General features: G+C 37.1%; 1 protein-coding gene across 7 annotated transcripts in view; it reads left to right on the forward strand.

Annotated features, from left to right (window-relative positions):
- Positions 1 to 21335, forward strand: part of ATG4C (autophagy related 4C cysteine peptidase) — a 103203-nt gene that overhangs the window by 75261 nt on the left and 6607 nt on the right. For 5 of the 7 annotated variants that reach the window (XR_016037190.1, XR_016037191.1, XR_016037189.1 and 2 more), the window contains exons 10-12: positions 674 to 793; positions 14308 to 14489; positions 14894 to 15068. The exons of 1 other annotated variant lie outside the window; for it this stretch is intronic. Coding sequence is in view for 1 of the 6 variants with exons in the window: in XM_055402075.2 (XP_055258050.1) it covers positions 674 to 793 (120 nt within the window). In the remaining 5 variants the exon portion in view is untranslated. The remainder of the gene's footprint in view (positions 1 to 673; positions 794 to 14307; positions 14490 to 14893; positions 15069 to 21335) is intronic. One more of the 7 variants, XM_055402075.2, reaches the window with a different exon arrangement.

Genomic DNA, 21335 nt, shown 5'->3' on the forward strand with positions numbered 1-21335 from the left:
ACACTGTGACTACTACAGAAGAGTGAACTAAGGGAAGAGGGCAAGAACCACAGTAGAACAATTTTCACCTTATCCTGTGTGGGACTAAACAAGAACTTGAGGTAAAGCTCAGTAGAAGAATGGGTTGGGACAGTGTGCAATTATGTGCTGATTGTGTCAGTTGCTAAAACTCTCAAGTTGACCTCTTCATATCATCATGGAACATTTTCATGAACCTGCATATTTGTTTACAAAGTCTTGATTTTCTTATTCAAAGGTTTATAAATATTTAAAAAATCTCTAACCGAACAGACTTTCATAGAAATAACTAATTTGATTCTAAACATTGTTCTAGCTTATTCATGTCTTTTCCAGAGATACATTTATTTTCCCTTCTGCAAGTGTTAGAAATGCACCCTGCTTTTGACACACTTCCTTTCTTTTGCAGAATGGCACTAATGTGTAAGGTGGAGATTTGGTAAACTGAATATACACAATGTTGGCTCTTATGTTTTACAACTTTGGAGATTGGTAGGGATCATCTACATAGGATATTCTAAAACACCATTTGAAAGCATGTTTATAGTTTGAAGAATAGCTAGATAGCAAAGTTTAAATGAAGTGATATTTTTGTATATAAAGTAAGTCCATTACATAAAACTAAATTAATCCTAAAGAACTTTTAAAATTACAGACATTCCACTGCCCTTCTCCCAAAAAGATGTCATTTCGAAAAATGGATCCTAGCTGTACAATAGGATTTTACTGTCGAAATGTTCAGGACTTCAAACGAGCTTCTGAAGAAATCTCTAAGGTACTTTTATTTTAAATATTGTTATAGTATTTGTAAATGATCTAATTTTTAATTAGAGATAGCCTATCAGAAGATAAAAATCCATAATTTATAATACAGTTATAAAATTTCCCCTTGAATGTTAATATTATTAGGAATATTGTGAACCAGAAAATGTAACTATTTGGGGATTCCTAGCCTTTGAGGATGATGAAACCATTTCTTGACCAGTTGAAAGTACTGACTGATCCACTAGGTGGCACTGTTGAAATAAAAATCTGCAAACTGTAGCCATATGCAAGCAATTAGGTTATATTTTATTTGAAGATTTTAAAAGGGCAATACCTTAGGGGCTAGAAAAAAATTAATGAAGTATTTGATCAAGCCAAATTGTGCATTATTTCTTGTTAGTCCAAGTGCTTCTTTGATTTTTTTTTAAAGAGAAATGGTATTTTTGGATTTCGCAGAACTGCTTTATCAAATGAGCTGTGTTGTTACCTTCCAATAAGCTTGTTTAATCTGATCTGTTCTACTTATAGGATCTCTGAAATAGGTTTATTTGACTCCTCTTATTACCTTTAAACTTCTGCATTTTTCTGGCCATTGAGTACTGCTAAAATATTTATAGGGCCTTAAGGTCTGTGTGTATTTAGTAGTTTGGAAAGATTACTTATTTAGGAAGTAAGCATAACTGGATGGCTCTCTTTATTAGTATCAATAGTTACAGTTTATCATTTATGGTAATTAAAGCCAGTACTAGAATCATTTTTAGGAATTCTTAACTTGAGCTCAGTTATAATAGTATGCCTTTTAACTGCTTTATTTCGAGTTAATTTTACTCAGGAAAATGGACATACTAGGTTGAAATTTTATTTTTATAATGTAAAAATAGAATGAAAAAGTTAAATAAAAAGTTTCATTTGAGTTAGGTTTAGTTTACTTGACTTGCCATGTAAAAGAGGAAATTTAACAGGAATATGACAGAAAAATGAATGAGAAGAGGAGAAAATGAGATGTGAGAACAGTTTCTTATTCCTCATTTCTCACAGTTGTCGTCTTTTCACTCTCCTTTTCCACCTGAATGACCAAGTGAACATTCGGAAATATGTTTTCTCCATTTTCTCTTTTTTATTACTTGAAATTAGTATATACATTTGTATATTTCATTTTGACAATGCTCTGTCTTTATAAGGTGTTATGTACTAAAATATACAGATGCAGATGATACTGTAATATAGATTGATGTTGATGAACATTTTTCCATTAAAAAGTTCCATTTCTGTTTCCATTAGTTTATTTTCTATCTAGATTGAAATAAGTATATTTAGAACAGTGAAGTAATTACCTCTGGAATAGAAAACAACCCAAATTACTATTACCAAATTGAAAAACAATTATATTCATAAATGAGTTGCATGTTGATGTTTTCTGATTAAAAACATAGTTTTGTGGGTTTTATACTAATAATTATAGTTTTTATGCTGGAAAACTACTTAGAAGTTATTGCGCTTGATGTATCCTAGTGATATGCAATGTTAAAGCAAAGAGAAAACATGCTGAAATATATGGACGTATTGAGAATTTTGCTAGTCTATTCACTTCAGTTCAGTGCAGTCGCTCAGTCGTGTCCGACTCTTTGTGACCCCATATTGTTGTTCTTAAGTTCATAGCATTTTGTAGCAGTATCAAAAACTCACTTTGTCAATTAATAGCTTGATCATTTGCCTTTGCTTGGAAGATTGTAAGTTAAGCAGCTTTCCTTCTTAAAAGCTGAATTTGGCATTTTTAAACTGTAATATTTTTTTCTTTGAAAATTAGAACTTCTTAAATTATTTGTTTCTATATAGGATATATTTTCAGTTTTCTCATTTTGAAAATGAGGCCAGATAATCTAGATTCTCATATTTAATTTGTAATGCTATACAAATGAATATTCTAATGCATTTGCCACATGAGTTTTAAATGTTAATAAAACTTGTTAATTTAATTCATCGTTTAGCAGAGCTCAGTCCAGCAAGTATCTGATTAACTATCATGTTGAAAGCATAAAATCATCAAGCCATAATCCCTGCTTTTGCCCTCAAGTGGCATTTATAGTTCGGGAGGCAGAATAAGAGAAGATGTGCATTACATTGAATGTGATAAGCATTCATACAGAAATAGAAATAAATTGATAGGGGAAGGAAGAAGGTTAAAATGAGAGAGATGTTACGTCCATGTCAAAGTTCTTTATTGTGATGGTGATATTTAATATGGACCTTAAAGTGTAGGCTTAATTTCTATTGGCTCAGGGAGAAGGGAGTGTGCTTCAAGCAGAGGAAATAACAAAAGGAAAGGTACCGGAAAAGAAAAATGTAGTTTCTTTAGAAAATGGCAGATAGTCCAATTTGTTAGGGGCCGTGGATACATGTAGGGCAGGATCTCTGTCTTCTAATTACCTGAATCAGAAGTCCTAGAGATTTGGCTTGGGACCCTTCATTTCTAATAAACCTCCCAAGTAACCTCATACATCAAATTTGAGAACCACTGATACACAACCCAAGGTGTAATACTTGATGTTTTTAGGTGACAGTAGTACAAATACTCTAATGCTTATATATATGTATTCATAATAGAAAAGTATAGCTGGCTTATTAAACATGTGATTTCCTCCTTATCATTGACCTGTACAAGGCTATTTGAGTCAAAATTCTGAAAAGAGGGACTTCCTTGGTGGTCTAGTGGCTAAGACGCTACACGCTCCCATTGCAGGGGGCCTGAGTTCAATGTCTGGTTGGGGAACTAGATCCCACATGTCACACCTAAGACTAAGTGCAGCCAAATAAATAAATTAATTAAAACAATAAAATTCTGAAAGGAAAAATGTTCATTAATTGTAATAGAGATGACATATGTATTGAAAATAAGGAAAAACTATAGTAAATAGTAGAGGAGGAGGCTAGAAAAGGAGGTTGAAATAATATTGTGGAGTTTTGAATGCCAGGCTGAAGAAGTTTGTACTTTTACAGTATGTTGACATTATTAGATTAGTTTTTAAAAATGTCAAGCGTACAGAAATGTAGAGGATATCATAATAAATACCATGTGCTATTATTAAGCTTAAGGAAAAATAAAGCCCTCGTATATTATTGAAGTGTATTACACCTCCCCAATCTTATTCCCTTATTTCCTTCCAAGTGGCAGCCGCTATCCTAAATTAGTGTAAATCAGTATACTTGATATATCCATAAAAAACATATACTGTTTTGTATGTTCTTAAACTTGTCATTGATTATATATTTATATAAAAAATTATATATCCTTTTGCAACTTGCTTTTTCATTTGACTGACTTGGAGATTTTATCTGTTCATGTTGGTCTAGCTGATTAATTTAAACTGCAAAAGAGTTTTTACAATATCCATTCACTTCAGTCACTCAGTCGTGTCTGACTCTTTGCAACCCCATGGACTGCAGCACCCCAGGCTTCCCTGTCTATCACCAACTCCTGGAACTTGCTCAAACTCATGTCCATCAAATCGGTGATACTATTCAACCATCTCATCCTCTGTTATCCCCTTCTCCTCCTGCCTTCAGTCTTTCCCAATGAGTCAGTTTTTTGCATCAGGTGGCCAAAGTATTGGAGTTTCAGCTTTAGCGTCAGTCTTTCCAATGAATATTCAGGAATAATTTCCTTTAAGATTGACTGGTTGGATCTCCTTGCAGTCCAAGGGATTCTCAAGAGTCTTCTCCAACACCACAATTCAAAAGCATCAATTCTTCAGCACTCAGCTTTCTTTACAGTCCAACTCTCATATCCATACATGCTGCTGCTGCTGTTGCTAAGTCACTTCAGTCGTGTCCGACTCTGTGCGACCCCACAGATGGCAGCCCACCAGGCTCCCCCGTCCCTGGGATTCTCCAGGCAAGAACACTGGAGTGGGTTGCCATTTCCTTCTCCAATGCATGAAAATGAAAAGTGAAAGTGAAGTAGCTCAGTCGTGTCCGACTTAGCAACCCTATGGACTGCAGCCTACCGCAGGCTCCTCCGTCCATGGAATTTTCCAGGCAGGAGTACTGGAGTGGGTTGCCATTACCTTCTCTGCATCCATACATGACTACTGGAAAAATCATAGCTTTGACTAGGTGGACCTTTGTTGGCAAAGTGATGTCTCTGCTTTTTAATATGCTGTCTAGGTTGGCCATAACTTTTCTTCCAAGGAGCAAGTGTCTTTTAATTTCATGGCTGCAGTCACCATTTGCAGTGATTTTGGAGCCCCCCAAAATAAAATCGGTCACAGTTACCATTGTTTCCCCATCTGTTTGCCGTGAATTGATGGGACCAGATGCCATGGTCTATGTTTTTTGAATATTGAGTTTTAAGCCAACTTTTTCACTCCCCTCTTTCACTTTCATCAAGAGGCTCTTAGTTCTTCTTTGCTTTCTGCCATAGGGTGGTGTCATCTGTGTATCTGAGGTTATTGATATTTCTCCTGGCAATCTTGATTCCAGCTTGTGCTTCATCCAGGTTGGCATTTCGCATGATGTACTCTGCATATAATTTAAATAAATTGGGTGACAATAGATAGCCTTGACGAACTCCTTTCCCAATTTGGAACCAGTCTGTTGTTCCACATCTAGTTCTAACTGTTGCTTCCTGACCTGCATGCAGATTTCTCAGGAGGCAGGTCAGGTGGTCTGGTATTCCCTTCTCTTTAAGAATTTTCCATTTCGTTGTGATCCACACGGTCAAACACTTTGGCATAGTCAATACAGCAGAAGTAGGTGGTTTTCTGGAACTCGCTTGCTTTTCCTGTGATCCAACGGATGTTGGCAATTTGATCTCTGGTTCCTCTGCCTTTTCTAAATCCAGCTTGAATATCTGGAAGTTCACGGTTCAGGTACTGTTGAAGCCTTGCTTGGATAATTTTGAGCATTACTCAAAATTACATTTTACAATATAATACATTAAAAAAATTTTTTTTTGAATTTTTGAAGTATAGTTGATTTACACTTTTAGGTGAATTTCTGCTGTGTAGTTATAAATATATATTCTCAGTTATATATATATATTCATTTTCATGTTATTTTCTATTGTTTTATCATGATATATTAAATATAGTTTCCTATACTATTCAATAAGACCTTGTTATTTATTTATTTAAGTATAGATGTTGAACGTCTTTTCATGTGCCTATTGGCCATCTGTATGTCTTTAAAGAAGTAACTGTTTAGGTCTCCTTCCCATTTTTTGATTGGGTTTTGTTTTTTTTTAATATGGAGTTGTATGAGCTGTTTGTATATTTTAGGTATTAATCCGTTGTTAGTTGCATCATTTGCAAATATTTTCTCCCATTCTGTAGGTTGTCTATTTTTTTTCTTGACGGTTTCCTTTGATGTGCAAAAGCTTGTAAGTTTGTTTAGATCCCATTTGTTTTTTGTTTTGTTTTTTTTTTTTTGTATTTATTTTTATTATTATTATAATTTTTTTTTACATTATTGTATTGGTTTTGCCATACATTGACATGAATCTTCCCCAGGAGTACATGTGTTCCCCATCTTGAACCCCACTCCTACCTCCCTCCCCATCCCATCCCTCTGGGTCATCCCCGTGCACCAGCCCCGAGCATCCTGTGTCATGCATTGAACCTGGACTGGCGATTCATTTCACATATGATAATATACATGTTTCAGTGCCATTCTGCCAAATCATCCCACCCTCGCCCTCTCCCACAGAGTCCAAAAGACTGTTCTATACATCTGTGTCTCTTTTGCTGTCTCGTATACAGGGTTATCGTTATCATCTTTCTAAGTTCCATATATATGCATTAGTATACTGTATTGGTGTTTTTCTTTCTGGCTTACTTCACTCTGTATAATAGGCTCCAGTTTCATTCACCTAATTAGAACTAATTCAAATGTATTCTTTTTAATTGCTGAGTAGTACTCCATTGTGTAAATGTACCACAGCTTTCTTATCCATTCGTCTGCAGATGGACATCTAGGTTGCTTCCATGTCCTGGCTATTATAAACAGTGCTGTGATGAACATTGGAGTACATGTGTCTCTTTCAATTCTGGTTTCCTCAGTGTGTATGCCCAGGAGTGCGATTGCTGGGTCGTATGGCAGTTCTATTTCCAGTTTTAAGGAATCTCCACACTGCTCTCCGTAGTGGTTGTACTAGTTTGCATTCCCACCAACAGTGTAAGAGGGTTCCCTTTTCTCCACACCCTCTCCAGCATTTATTGCTTGTAGACTTTTGGATAGCAGCCATTCTGACTGGCGTGTAATAGTACCTCATTGTGGTTTTGATTTGCATTTCTCTGATTATGAGTGATGTTGAGCATCTTTTCATGTGTTCGTTAGCCATCTGTATGTCTTCTTTGGAGAAATGTCTGTTTAATTCTTTGGCCCATTTTTTGATTGGGTCGTTTATTTTTCTGGAATTGAGCTGCAGGAGTTGCTTGTATATTTTTGAGATTAATCCTTTGTCAGTTGCTTCCTTTGCTATTATTTTCTCCCATTCTGAAGGCTGTCTTTTCACCTTGCTTATAGTTTCCTTTGCTGTGCAGAAGCTTTTAATTTTAATTAGGTCCCATTTATTTTTGCTTTTATTTCCAATATTCTGGGAGGTGGGTCATGGAGGATCCTCTGTGATTTATATTGGAGAGTGTTTTGCCTATGTTCTCCTCTAGGAGTTTTATAGTTTCTGGTCTTACATTTAGATCTTTAATCCATTTTGAGTTTATTTTGGTATATGGTGTTAGGGAGTGTTCTAGTTTCATTCTTTTACAAGTGGTTGACCAGTTTCCCCAGCACCACTTGTTAAAGAGATTGTCTTTTCTCCATTCAATATTCTTGCCTCCTTTGTCAAAGACAAGGTGTCCATAGGTGCATGGATTTATCTCTGGACTTTCTGTTTTGTTCCATTGATCTATATTTCTGTCTTTATGCCCGTACCATACTGTCTTGATGACTGTGGCTTTGTAGTAGAGCCTGAAGTCCGGTAGGTTGATTCCCCCAGTTCCATTCTTCTTTCTCAAGATTGCTTTGGCTATTCGAGGTTTTTTTAATTTCCATAAAAATTGTGAAATTATTTGTTCTAGCTCTGTGAAAAATACCGTTGGCAGCTTGATAGGGATTGCATTGAACTTATAAATTACTTTGGGTAATATATTCATTTTCACAATATTTATTCTTCCAATCCATGAACACAGTATATTTCTCCATCTATTAGTGTCCTCTCTGATTTGTTTCACCAGTGTTTTATAGTTTTCTATATAGAGGTCTTTTGTTTCTAGATCCCATTTGTTCATTTTTGCTTTTCTTTCTTTTTCCCTGGGAAACTGATCTAAGAAAATGCTACTATGATTTATGTCCAAGAAGGTTTTGCCTGTGTTTTTTTCCAGGATTTTATGTTGTCATGTCTTATATTTAAGTCTTCAAGACATTTTGAGTTTATTTTGTATATGGTATGAGGGAGTATTCTAATTTCATTGATTTATATAAGGCTGTCCAGCTTTCACAACACTACCTGCTGAAGAGACCATCTTTTCCCCATTCTTGCCTTCTTTGTTGTAGATTAATTGATTGTAGCTGTGTGGGTTTATTTCTGGGTTCTCGCTTCTGTTTCATTCATCTATATGTCTGTTGTTTTTTCCCCCCTAAATACCATGCTGTTCTGATTACTGTAGCTTTGCAGTATTGTCTGAGTTCTGGGAGAATTTGCCTCTGGCTTTGTTCTTTTTCCTGAGGATTGCTTTTACGGGGTCTCTTGTTGTTCCATAGAAATGTTAGGATTATTTTTTCTAGTTCTGTGGTAAATGTCTTGGGTAATTGGATAAGGATTACATTAAGTCTGTCAATTGCTGTGGGTAGTACACCAATTTTAACAATATTATTTCTTCGAATCCAAGAGCATGATATCAGTTTGTTCTTTATATGTATGAGTCTGATTCTATTTTGTTTGTTCATTTGTTTAGTTTTATAGATTCCACATTTAAGTGAAATCATGCAGATACTGGTTTTCTCTGACTTATTTCACTTAGCATAATATCCTCTAGGTCCATGTTGTCTCATATGGCAAGATTTGATTCTTTTTTTTGTGACTGAGTAGTATTCAACTGTGTGTGTGTGTGTGTGTGTGTGTGTGTGTGTAAAACATCTACTTTATTCAGTCATCTATCAGTGGGCATCTAGGTTGCCTTCATATCTTGGCTATTGTAAATAGTTCTGTGATGAATATAGGGGTACCAGTATCTTTTTAAATTAGTGTTTTCATTTGCTTTGAGTAAATACCCTTAATTAGAATTGCTGGATTGTGTAGTAGTTTGAGTTTTAGGTTTTTGAGGAACTTCATAACTTTTCCATACTGCCTGCAGCAATTTACATTCCCATCATTAGTGCATGAAGGAACGCTTTTCTCCACATCCTCACTAGCACTTATTTTTTGTCCTTTTGGTAACAGCCATTCTGATAGGTATGAAGTAATAGCTCATTATGGTTTGCTTTGCATTTCCCCAATGATTAGTGAAGTTAAGTATCTTTTCATGTGCTTGTTGGGCATCTGTATGTTACCTTTGGAAAAATGTTAACTCTCATCTTCAGCTCATTTTCTAATCAGGTTGTCTGTATTTTGATATTGAGTTATATGAGTTTTTTATATAGTTTGGATTTTAACTCCTTATCAGGCATGTAATATGCAAATATTTTCTCCCATTTAGTAGATTGTCTTTTAATTTTTTTGATGGTTTCCTTTGCTGTTCAGAAGCATTTTAGTTTGTTATAGTTCTGCTTTTTAAATTTTTGCTTTTGTTGCCTTGGGGTGTTAAAGTTTAAAAAAATCATCACCAAGACTAATGTCAAGGAGCTTGCTACCTGTTTTCTTCTAGATGTTTATGGTTTCATTTAAGTCTTTCATCCGTTTTCAGTTTATTTTTGCATATGGTGTGAGAAAGTAGTCTGATTCTCTTACATGTGGCTGTCCAGTATTCCCATTACCATTTATTGAAGAGGAATTTTTTCTGCCATTGTGTATTGTTGTTTCCTTTGTCTTAGATTAATGAAGCATATGAACGTGAGGTTATTTCTGGGCTCTTTATTCTGTTCCATTGATCTGTTTTTGTGTCAGTACCATACTGATTTGATTACTATAGCTTTGTAGTATAGTTTGAAATAAGGGCGCTTCAAACTTCCAGCTTTGTTCTTCATTCTCAAGAATCTCTCTGGATATTTGGGGTCTTTAGTGATTTCATACAAATTTTAGAATTATTTGTTTCCTTTATGCAAAAAATGCCATTGGTATTTTGGTAGAGATTACATTGACTGCAGATTGCTTTCAGTAGTATTTTAATAATATTGAATCTTCCAATTCAGTTATTTGTCTTCTTTAGTTTCTTTTATCATGTTTTCAGAGTACAGGTCTTTCACCTTCTTGGTTAAATTTATTCCTAGGTATATTGTTCTTTTTGATGCAGTTGTAAATGAGATTTTCTTCATTTCTCTTTTTGATAGTTTGTTATTAGTGTACAAAAATGCAAAAAAAAAAAAAAAGAAAACTGGAAAAACACAAATATTTGGAGGTTAAACAGTGTGCTACTAAACAATTAGGAAGTCAATGTCAATGAAGATATCAAAGAGAAAGTTTTTTTAAGAACGTTGAGACAAATAAAAATGAGAATACAACTTTCCAGAATCTGTAGACATAGCAAAAGCAGTTCTAAGAGGGACGTTCATAGAGGCCTACCTCAAGAAACAAGAAAAATCTCAAATAAACAATCTAATTTTATATTTCAGGGAACTAGGAAAAAAAGAACAAAACCCAAAGTAGTAGAATGTAGGAAATAATAAGGATGAGAGCAGAAATAAATGAAAGAGATTTAAAAAGATTAATGTAACTAAATGTTGGTTCTTTGAAATGATAAACAAAATTGACAATGTGCAGCCAGACTCATCAAGAAAAGAGAACCCAAATAAATAAAATTGGAAATGAAGAGGAAAAATTGCAACCAATACCATAGGAATACAAAAGAGCATAAGAGAATACTATGAACAGTTATATGTCAACAAATTGGGCAACCTAAAGGAAACGGATAAATTTCTATAAACATACAATCTTCTAAGACCGAATCATGAAGAAATAGAAAATCTGAATAGATCAATTGCTAGTAATGAAGTTGAATCATTAATTAAAAAAAAACCACTCCCAGCAAAATCTAGTTCCAGATGGTTTAACAGATGAATTCTACCAAACATTTAGAAAAGCATTAATTCCTGTCCTTCTCTAATTATTCCAAAACATTAAAGAGAAAGGAACATTGGCCAGCATTAACCTAATACCAAATCCAGATGAAGACACTACAAAAAGAGAAAGGGTGCATATAGGCCAGTATCCCTGATGAACTCCTTGAATAAAACATAGACAGTAAGCACTTGCCGTTAGTCTTAGCAGTGTTGTTTTTTTTCTTTTTTAAAAAATATATCTCCTCGGGCAAGGACAACAGAAGCAAAAGTAAACAAATGAAACTACATTAAACTAAAAAGTTAATGCACAGCAAAACCATCAGCAAAATGAAAAGGCAACCTATGGAATGGGAGAAAATATTTGCAAATGATATATCTGATAAGCGGTTGATATCTAAATATTTAAAGAACTCGTACAACTAAATAGCAAACAAAACAAAACAAAAAATTATATTTAAAAATGGACAAGGGAACTGAATAAACATTTTTCTAAGGAAGACATACAGCTAGCTAACAAGCATATGAAAATAAGCATATGAAAATTATCAGGGAAATGCAAAATCACAATAATTTACCATCTTACACACACACATTAGATGGTTAAAATTGCAAATACAATAACAAAGGTTGGTGGAGATGTGGAAAAAAGGAAACTGTCATGCACTGGTGATGGTAATATAAAGTAGTACATCTGCTATGAGAAATAGCATGAAGATTCCTCAAAAAACTAAAAATAGAACTACGATACAATCCAGCAATACCACTTCTGGGTATTTATCTGAACAAAATGTAAACCCTAATTTAGGAAGATATATGTTGACTTACAATATTATGTTAGTTTCAGGTATATAGTGTATTCAGTTTTCTTCTTGTAATTGATTTTTTGTTTTATACTGTTGTTGGTTGTGGTTGAAACCGATGTTTGGTATGATTTTAATCTTGTTAAATTTATTGAGACTTGTTTTCTGACCTCACATGTGATCTATCTTATAGAATGTTCCATGTGCATTTGAAAAGAATGAGTGATCTGCTGTTTCTGACTGGAATGTCCTGTATATATTTATATTGAGTCCATCTGGTCTAATGTGTCATTTAAGGCTGATGTTTCTTTGTTGATTTTTCTGTCTGGATGATCTGTCCTTTGATATAAGTGGAGTGTGAAAGTCCCCTACTATTGTTGTATGGCTGTCTATTTCTTCCTTTATATATGTTAATATTTGCTTTATATATTTTCGTGCTCCTATGTTGGGTGCATGGGCTTCCCAGGTGGCTCATTGGTAAGGAATCCACCTGCCAATGCAGGAGACTCAGAAATGGGTTCAATCCCTGATTTGGGAAGATCCCTGGAGGGTGAAATGGACCCACTCCTGTATTCTTGCCTGGATAATCCCTTGGACAGAGAAGCCTGGTGGGCTACTGTCCATGGGGTCACAAAGAGACTGAGTGTGCACACGCCATGTTGGTGCTTAAATGTTTACAAAATGTTATATCTTCTTACAGGATTGACCCTTTTATTGTTATAATGCCCTTCTTTGTGTTTTGTTAATAGTTTTTGTTTTAAAGTTTAATTTGTCTAAGTATTGCTATCCTAGCTTTTTTGTTTCTGTTTTCATGGTATATCTTTTTCCATCTCTTCACTTCAATCAGTGTCTTTAGATTTGAAGTGAGTGTCTTGTAGGCAGCATATGTATTTGCATTCCTTTCTCACTTTCTTTTGTATAGTTACTTTAAGTTTTTCCTTTGTGCTTACTGTGAGATTCACATATAACATTCTGTGTATATAGCAATCTCTTTTAAGTTGATAGTAACTTAATTTTGAACACATTCATTTTGACTCCATGTTTGATATTTTTGCTGACATATTTTACATCTTTTTATTTTATGTATCCCTTGACTAATTATTACATTTTTAAAGTTTTTGTACTGCTTTTGTCTTTCACCATTTGTACTTGCTTTATAAGTGACTGATTTACTGCCTTTATCATTTATTTACCTTTTCCACTGAGATTTTTACTTTTATATGCTTTCTTATTAATTAGTGCTTTTCCTTTTAACTTAGAGAAGTCCATTTAGTATTTTTTTGCAGCGTTTTAGTGGTGATAACTCTTTTAGCTTTATTTATTTGTAAAAACTCTTAATCTGTCCTTCAATTTTGAATGATAAGTTTGCTTGGTAGAGAATTCTTGGTTGGCAGTTTTTTCCTCTATGCACTTTGAATATGTCATAACACTCTTTTCCTGGCCTGTGAAGTTTCCACTGAAAATCTGCTCTTAGCATTATGGGGTTTCCCTGGTACAAAATAAGTTGCCATTCTCTTTCTGCTTTTAAGATTCTCTTTTTATCCTTAACTTTTACCATTATAATCTGGCTGGTATGTTTTCCTTTGGGTCCATCTTATTTGGAATTCTCTGGAGTTTTCTTCATAGAAAGTAGCTAATCCAATGTAATCTTTTACCTGTTTAAAAACCAGGATAGAGTACCTATTAGAGTTTTACATTGTTGATGACAGATTAACAATAAAGTGATGTTCTGGTGGAAAAAAAAAATTATTTGGAATTCTCTGGGCTTCTTAGACCTGGGTATCTGTGTCCTTTCCCCAATTACGGAAATTTTCGGATATTATTCAAATAACTTTTTGGTCCTTTCTCTCTGTCTTCTCCTTCTGGGATCCCTATAATCGAAACAGTATTCTGCTTGATATTGTCCCAAAGGTCCCTTAAGAGATCCTGTCTTCTTTTAATTATTTTTTCATATTGCCACTCTGTCTGGATGTTTTCCATTGCATTGTCTTCTAGATTTGTGTTTCTATTTTAAAGTCATTCTGCTGTTGAACCCCTCTACTGTATTTCAGTTGTTGCAACTTCTGTTTGGTACTTTCTTATATTTTCTGTCTTTTTTTGAAATTCTCATTTTGCTCATCCATTCTTCTTCTGAGATCATAGGATCTTTATAATCATTGTTTTGAACTCTTTATCAGATAGGTTGCTTATTTCTGATTAATTAAGGTTTTGGGGGAGGGATTTGCTTTGTTCTTTGGTTTGGAACATATTCCTGTGTCTCCTCCTTTTGCCTGTCTTGTCTGTCTATATATTTTAGCTACAATGGCTGCCTCTGTCTTAAGGAGTGATCTTATATAGGAGCTGTATCATGTGGCTCAGAAATGCAGTCTCCCATGGTCACCAGTGGCAGGTACTCTATGGGAGTCCTTTGTGTTGGCTGTGTGCCTACCAGCTGTGATAGGACTGAGACTGCTGTGTGGGGAGGGTTGGGCTCAAGGCCCCTGCCTGGCCTGATTGTGACTTGGCCATTGTGCAGGGAGGACAGAACTTAAACTGCTTGCCTACCCCAGTTGTGGCTCAATGTCTACATGATGTATGTAGTTCAGTTCAGTTCAGTCGCTCAACTGTGTCCGACTCTTTGCGACTCCATGAATTGCAGCACACCAGGCCCCCCTGTCCATCACCAACTCCCGGAGTTCACCCAAACTCATGGTGTAGGTAAGGCTTGGTTAAAGTTTTGTATTTGTGAGGGGTGGGTGGGGTTCAAGGCACTTGCCTGGCCCTTTTGTGGGTCAGCTGCCACGTGGGTATGGTGGGGCTGGGGGGTTTGCCTAGCCATCTTGTGCTTTGACTGCTGTGCACCAGGGCAGGACTAAGGGTGCTTACCCATCCTGACTCTTTTTGGAGTACCACCTGGTTTATTCTTGATATACCTGTGTTGTTGAGAGCATACTGAGACCTGTCAGTGTTTGAAGGGGAAGAACCTCATTTAACACCTAATTTCAGGCTGACTGGGTGCCTGGTCAGTAGCTTTTAAAATAAGCAGTTTTGGATCTGGGTCTTGTTCTGATGCTGGGGCCATGCTCAGTAAATCTTTAATCCAGTTTTCTGTTCATGGGCAGGGCTGTGTTCCCTCCCTGTTGCTTGAGCTGAGGCCAAACTATAGTGGAGGTAATGAAGATAACGGCGACCTCCTTCAAGAGGCCCCATGCACGCACTGCTGCACTCAGTGCCCCCCACCCTTCAGCAGTCCACCGCCGACCCATACCTCCGCTGGAGACTCCTGGACACTCACAGGCAAGTCTGGGTCAGTCTCTTGTGGGGACACTGCTTCTTTCTCAGGGATCAGTCTCTCCCATCAGGAAGCTTCCATAAGCCTCTTATCCTTATCCGTCAGAGGGCAGACAGAATGAAAACCACAATCACAGAAAACTAACCCCAAACTGATCACATGGACCACAGCTTTGTCTAACTCAGTGAAACTAAGCCATGCTGTGTAGGGCCACCTGACATGCGGGTCATGGTGGAGAGTTCTGACAAAACGAGGTCCTCTGGAGAAGGGAATGGCAAACCACTTCAATATTCTTGCCTTGAGAACCCCATGAATGGTATGAAAAGGCAAAAAGATAAGACACTGAAAGATGAACTCCCCAGGTCAGTTGGTACCCCATATGCTACTGGAGATAAGTGGAGAAACAACTCCAGAAAGAATGAAGAGATGGAGCCAAAGCAAAAACACCCAGTTATGGATGTGACTGGTGATGGAAGTAAAGTCCGATGCTATGAAGAGCAATATTGCATAGGAACCTAGAATGGTAGGGCCATGAGTCAAAACAGACTGGAAGTGGTCAAACGAGATGGCAGGAGTGAACATCAACATTTTAGTAATCAGTGAACAAAAATGGACTGAAATGGGTAAATTTAACTCAGATGACTGTTATATCTACTACTATGGGCAATAATCGCTTAGAAGAAATGGAGGCTCCATCATCGTCAACAAAAGAATCCAAAATGCAGTTCTTGGATTCAGTCTCAAAAACAACAGAATATCTGTTCGTTTCCAAGGCAAACCATTCAGTATCACAGTAATCCAAGTCTATGCCCCGACCAGTAATGCTGAAGAAGCTGAAGCTTCTGTGAAGACCTACAAGACCTTCTAGAACTAACACCCAAAAAGGTGTCCTTTTCATTATAGGGGACTGGAATGCAAAAGTAGGAAGTCAAGAGATACCTAAGAGTAACAGGCAAATTTGACCTTGAGGTACAAAATGAAGCAGGTCAAAGGCTAACAGAGTTTTGCTGAAAGAACACACTGGTCATAGCAAACACCCTCTTCCAACAACACAAGAAAGACTCTGAGACTCTGCACATGGACATCACCAGGTGGTTGATAACGAAATCAGTTTGATTGTATTCTTTGCAGCCAAAGATGGAGAAGCTCTATACAGTCAGCAGAAACAAGAGCAGGAGCTGACTCTGGATCAGATCATGAACTCCTTATTGCCAAATTCAGACTTAAATTGAAGAAAGTGGGGAAAACCACTAGACCATTCAGGTATGACCTAAATCAAATCTGTTACGATTATACAGTAGTAGTGACACATGGATTCAAGGGTTTAGATCTGATAGAGAGCCTAAGGAACTATGGACAGAGGTTCATGACATTGTATAGGAGGCAGTGATCAAGACCATCCCCAAGAAAAAGAAATGCAAAAAGGCAAAATGGTTGTCTGAGGAGGCCTTGCAAATAACTGAGAAAAGAAGAGAAGCTAAAGGCAAAGGAGAAAAGAAAAGATGTGCCCATTTGAATGTAAAGTTTCAACGAATAGCACGAGAGACAAGAAAGCCTTCCTCAGGGACCAATGCAAAGAAATGGAGGAAAACCATAGACTGGGAATGACTGGAGACCTCTTCAAGAAAATTAGCAGTACCAGGGGAGCATTTCATGCAAAGATGGGCTCAATAAAGGACAGAAATGGTATGGACCTAACAGAAGCAGACATATTAAGAAGAGGTGGCAAGAATACACAGAAGGACTGTCCAAAAAAGATCTTCATGACCCAGATAACCATGATGGTGTGATCACTCACCTAGAGTCAGACATCTGGAATATGAAGTCACGTGGGCCTTAGGAAGCATCACTACGAACAAAGCCAGTGGAGGTGATGGAATTCCAGTTGAGCTATTTCAAATCCTGAAAGATGATGCTGTGAAAGTGCTGCACTCAGTGTGCCAGCAAATTTGTAAAACTCAGCAATGGCCCCAGAACTGGAAAAGGTCAGTTTTCATTCCAATCCCAAAGAAAGGCAATGCCAAAGAATGTTCAAACTACTGCACAATTGCACTCATCTCACATGCTAGCAGAGTAATGCTCAAAGTCCTCCAAGCCAGGCTTCAACAATACATGAACCGTGAACTTCCAGATGTTCAAGCTGGATTTAGAAAAGGCAAAGGAACCTGAGATCAAATTGCCAACATCCATTGGATCATTGAAAAAGCAAGAGACTTCCAGAAAAATATCTACTTTTGTTTTATTGATTATGCCAAAGCCTTTGCCTGTGTGGATCACAACAAACTATGAAAAATTTTTAAAGAGATGGAAATGCCAGACCACCTGATCTGCCTCCTGAAATCTGTATGCTGGTCAAGAAACAACAGTTAGAACTGGATATGGAACAACAGACTGATTCCAAATTGGGAAGGGAGTACATCAAGGCTGTATACTGTCACCCTGCTTATTTAACTTATATACAGAGTACATCATGTGAATTGCCAGCCTGGATGAAGCACAAGTTGGAATCCAGATTGAGGGGATCAATATCAGTAACCTCAGATGCACAGGTGACACCACCATTATGGCAGAAAGCAAAGAAGAAGTAAAGAGTCTCTTGATGAAAGTGAAAGAGGAGAGTGAAAAAGTTGGCTTAAAACTTAACATTCAGAAAACTAAGATCATGGCATCCGGTCCCATCACCTAATGGCAAATAGATGGGGAAACAGTGGAAACAGTGACAGACTTTATTCTTTTGGGCTCCAAAATCACTGCAGATGGTGACTGCAGCCATGAAATTAAAAGATGCTTGCTCCTTGAAAGAAAAGTTATGGCCAACCTAGACAGCATATTAAAAAGCAGAGACATCACTTTGCCAACAAAGGTCTGTCTAGTCAAAGCTATGGTTTTTCCAGTGTTCATGCATAGATGTGAGAGTCAGACTATAAAGAAAGCTGAGTGCCGAAGAATTGATGCTTTTGAATTGTGGCTTTGGAGAAGACTATTGAGAGTCCCTTGGACAGCAAGGAGATCCAACCAGTCAATCCTAAAGGAAATCAGTCCTGAATATTCATTGGAAGGACTGATGCTGAAGCTGAGACTCCAATACTTTGGCCACCTGATATGAAAAACTGACTCATTTGAAAGGACCCTGATGCTGGGAAAGATTGAAGGCAGAAGGAGAAAGGGACAACAGAGAATGAGATGGTTGGATGGCATCACCGATTTGATGGACATGTATTTGAGCAAGCTCCGGGAGTTGGTGATGGACAGGGAAGCCTGATGTGCTGCAGTCCATGGGGTTGCAAAGAGTCAGACATAATTGAGCGACTGAACTGATGCAGTTTTGTAGGGCCATAGTCAGTAACTGCTGGACTCCAGACCAGGAGATTTGATGGTGTCCCCTGGATGACAGTTACAAAAAGTGGGGCTCTTGACCATGTCTAAACTCCATCATGGGGAGTCTTGCTGAACTGTAGTGAGGCTACAGGAGTGCTCAGGGATGGTATCTCCCTGCCTAATTTCCCTGGGAGTGCCTCCTTTGCCTGTATATTTGTGGGTTACTAAAGCCTGTCCCTTGGGATGAAGCTCTAGTTAAGTAAATAGGCCTTTTTACAGGAAGACAGGGTAGTTTTCAGTCTCCTCTCTATGTAGTACCCTGGTGGTTGTGGCCTGTGAAGAACTGTGTGTGTTAGTCGCTCAGTCGTGTCCGACTCTTTACGACCCCATGAACTGTAGCCCATGAGGCTCCTCTGTCCATGGAATTCTCCAAGCAAGAGTACTAAAGTGGATTTCCGTTCCCTTCTCCAGAGGATCTTCTCGACCCAGGGATCGAATCCTGGTCTTCTGCATTGCAAGCAGATTCTTTACCGTTTGAGCTACAGGGAAGTGTCTCGTAATATTTATTTCCTTGAAGCCTGTTTTTGTGTTTTATTGTTACATAATTTAACCCTATACATATTTTAAATTCCACAAGGTGTTATTTTTTAAATAGTCAGTGTTATCCTTTGTGATGCACTTCAATCTTTCCTGTATTTATTTCCCTCTGGGATCATTTTACTTCTTTCTGAACAATTCCTTTACTGTTTCTTTTGTGCTATTTGCTGATGATAAATTCACTCAGTTCTTGTTTAATACATTTTATTTTGTCTTTATTAAAAATTGGAATAATTGTATCCTTATAGAAAAGTTTAAATATAATACAAATATTTTTTTTCTGAGCTGTTTGAGAGTAAGTTACCAGCATGATGCCCCATACTCTTGAATAATTGTGCAATTCCTACATTCTCTTCTGACTACTGTGAAAATGAAAGTGTTAGTCACTCAATCGTATCTGACTCTTTCTGACCCCATTGACTGTAGCCACTGGGGTCCTCTGTCCATGAAATTCTCCAGGCAGAAATACTGGAGAAGGTTGCTGTTTCCTTCTCCAGGGAATCTTCCTGACCCAGGGATTGAACCCAGGTCTCCTGCATTGCAGTCAGACTCTTTACTGACTGAGCCACGGACCAAACAACAGCAGCAACAACATAATGTTGTTCACTAATCACATGGTATACTATGATCACATTTCTTTTTTCTCTAAATTTTATTGTCTTGGAGTAAATACTACCTCTCCCCTTTTTATTTCCTTTGCACCTCCTGAGTTGTTGTTTGTTGTTGTTTAGTCACTAAATCATGACCGACTCTTTGTGACCCCATGGGCTGTAGCCCACCAGGCTCCTCTGTCCGTGGGATTCCCAGGCAAGAATTCTGAAGTGGGTTGCCATTTCCTTCTCCAGGGGATGTTCCTGGTCCAGGGATTGAACTCATGTCTCCTGCATTGTAGATGAATTTTTTACCACTGAGCCACCTGGGAATCCCATACTGACTGATATTTCTTTTTTTACTCATATCTGTCAAGTATCTAGCAGCAAATTTTTCATGAATATAAATGTAAGAAAATATATCATTTTCTTCTTTCCTTCTTTGTTTTGGAGACTTTTTTTCTCTCAGTTTTCTCTTGGCTCCAGTCTTCTTTCTTCTCTATACTTGATGCAGAATTGTCTGTTTGGAACTTTCTAATGCTGCCTTTCTGCATTGGATCCTCTATCTTCTGAATCTTTATTTAGTTTAATCCCTTGTTTTACTGAAGCATGGGCTTCCCTCATAGCTCATTTGGTAAATAATCCGCCTGCAATGCAGGAGACCTCGGTTTGATTCCTGGGTTGGGAAGATCTGCTAAAGAAGGGATAGGCTATCCACTCCAGTATTCTTGGGCTTCCCTTGTGGCTCAGCTGGTAAAGAGTCCGCCTGCAATGTGGGAGATCTGGGTTCGATCCCTGGGTTGGGAAGATCTCCTGGAGAAGGGAAAGGCTACCCACCCCAGTATTCTGCCCTGGAAAATTCCATGGACTATACAGTCCATGGGGTCACAAAGAGTTGTACACGACTGGGCGACTTTCACTTTCACTTTGCTGAAGCGTAGTTTCTAGTACCTTTCAAAAAAAAGTATGAGTAGATGATAAAGTTTTTGAATCCTTGCATGTCTGACCATCTTCATCTTTTCATTTATTGATAATTTGATATTATATAGAATTCTAGAATGGAGTAATCCCCTGCCTCCTGCCCCACCAAACATTAGAGACATTGCTCTGCTCCCTTCTAGAGTCCATTGTTGCTGTTGAGAAGCTTAATGTCACTGTGGATTATTTTCCTCTGAATGTAAACATTTTTTTTTCTCTGAAAGTTTTCAGATTTGAATCCTGAGTCCACCATCTCATGACTGTATACCTCTGGCCTCACTGGTTAACCTCTCTGTGCATCAATTTTCTCATGGAATGAAAATAATAATAGCTACCTCTCTCAGTAGCATCATTATGAAGATTAAATGATTACTAGATTAGTACTCAGTAGGTACTGTATAATGTGTTAGCTATTACTAATTATCCCTAGTATTCTGAAACTTCATTATGTGTCCTGGTTTATTCCTTTTCCTTGAGTCTTATTTCCTTCCAGTCTGAGAAAAAAAATTGTTTTAAGTAGATATAACATTATTTCCTATCTTTTGTTTACTTCATTCTTTCTTTCTGGAATTTTTATTATATGGTTGTTGGACCCTCTGAATTGTCTTCTGATTTTCCTGTACTTTTTTCCTTTTATTTTCCTTGTCTTTATTTTTTTGTATTAGGAGATTTTCTCCATCGTTTAATCCTTTTGTTCTCAAATTTCAATCTTGATATTTACATTTCTAGGAGTTATTTATATTTTTCTGTTACTCATTCTTCATAGCATTCTTGCATTTTTTAATGGGT

Source organism: Moschus berezovskii, chromosome 4, assembly GCF_049115385.1.
Source record: "Moschus berezovskii isolate FMDL1 chromosome 4, NW_MosBer_1.0, whole genome shotgun sequence".
Lineage (NCBI taxonomy): Eukaryota > Metazoa > Chordata > Mammalia > Artiodactyla > Moschidae > Moschus > Moschus berezovskii.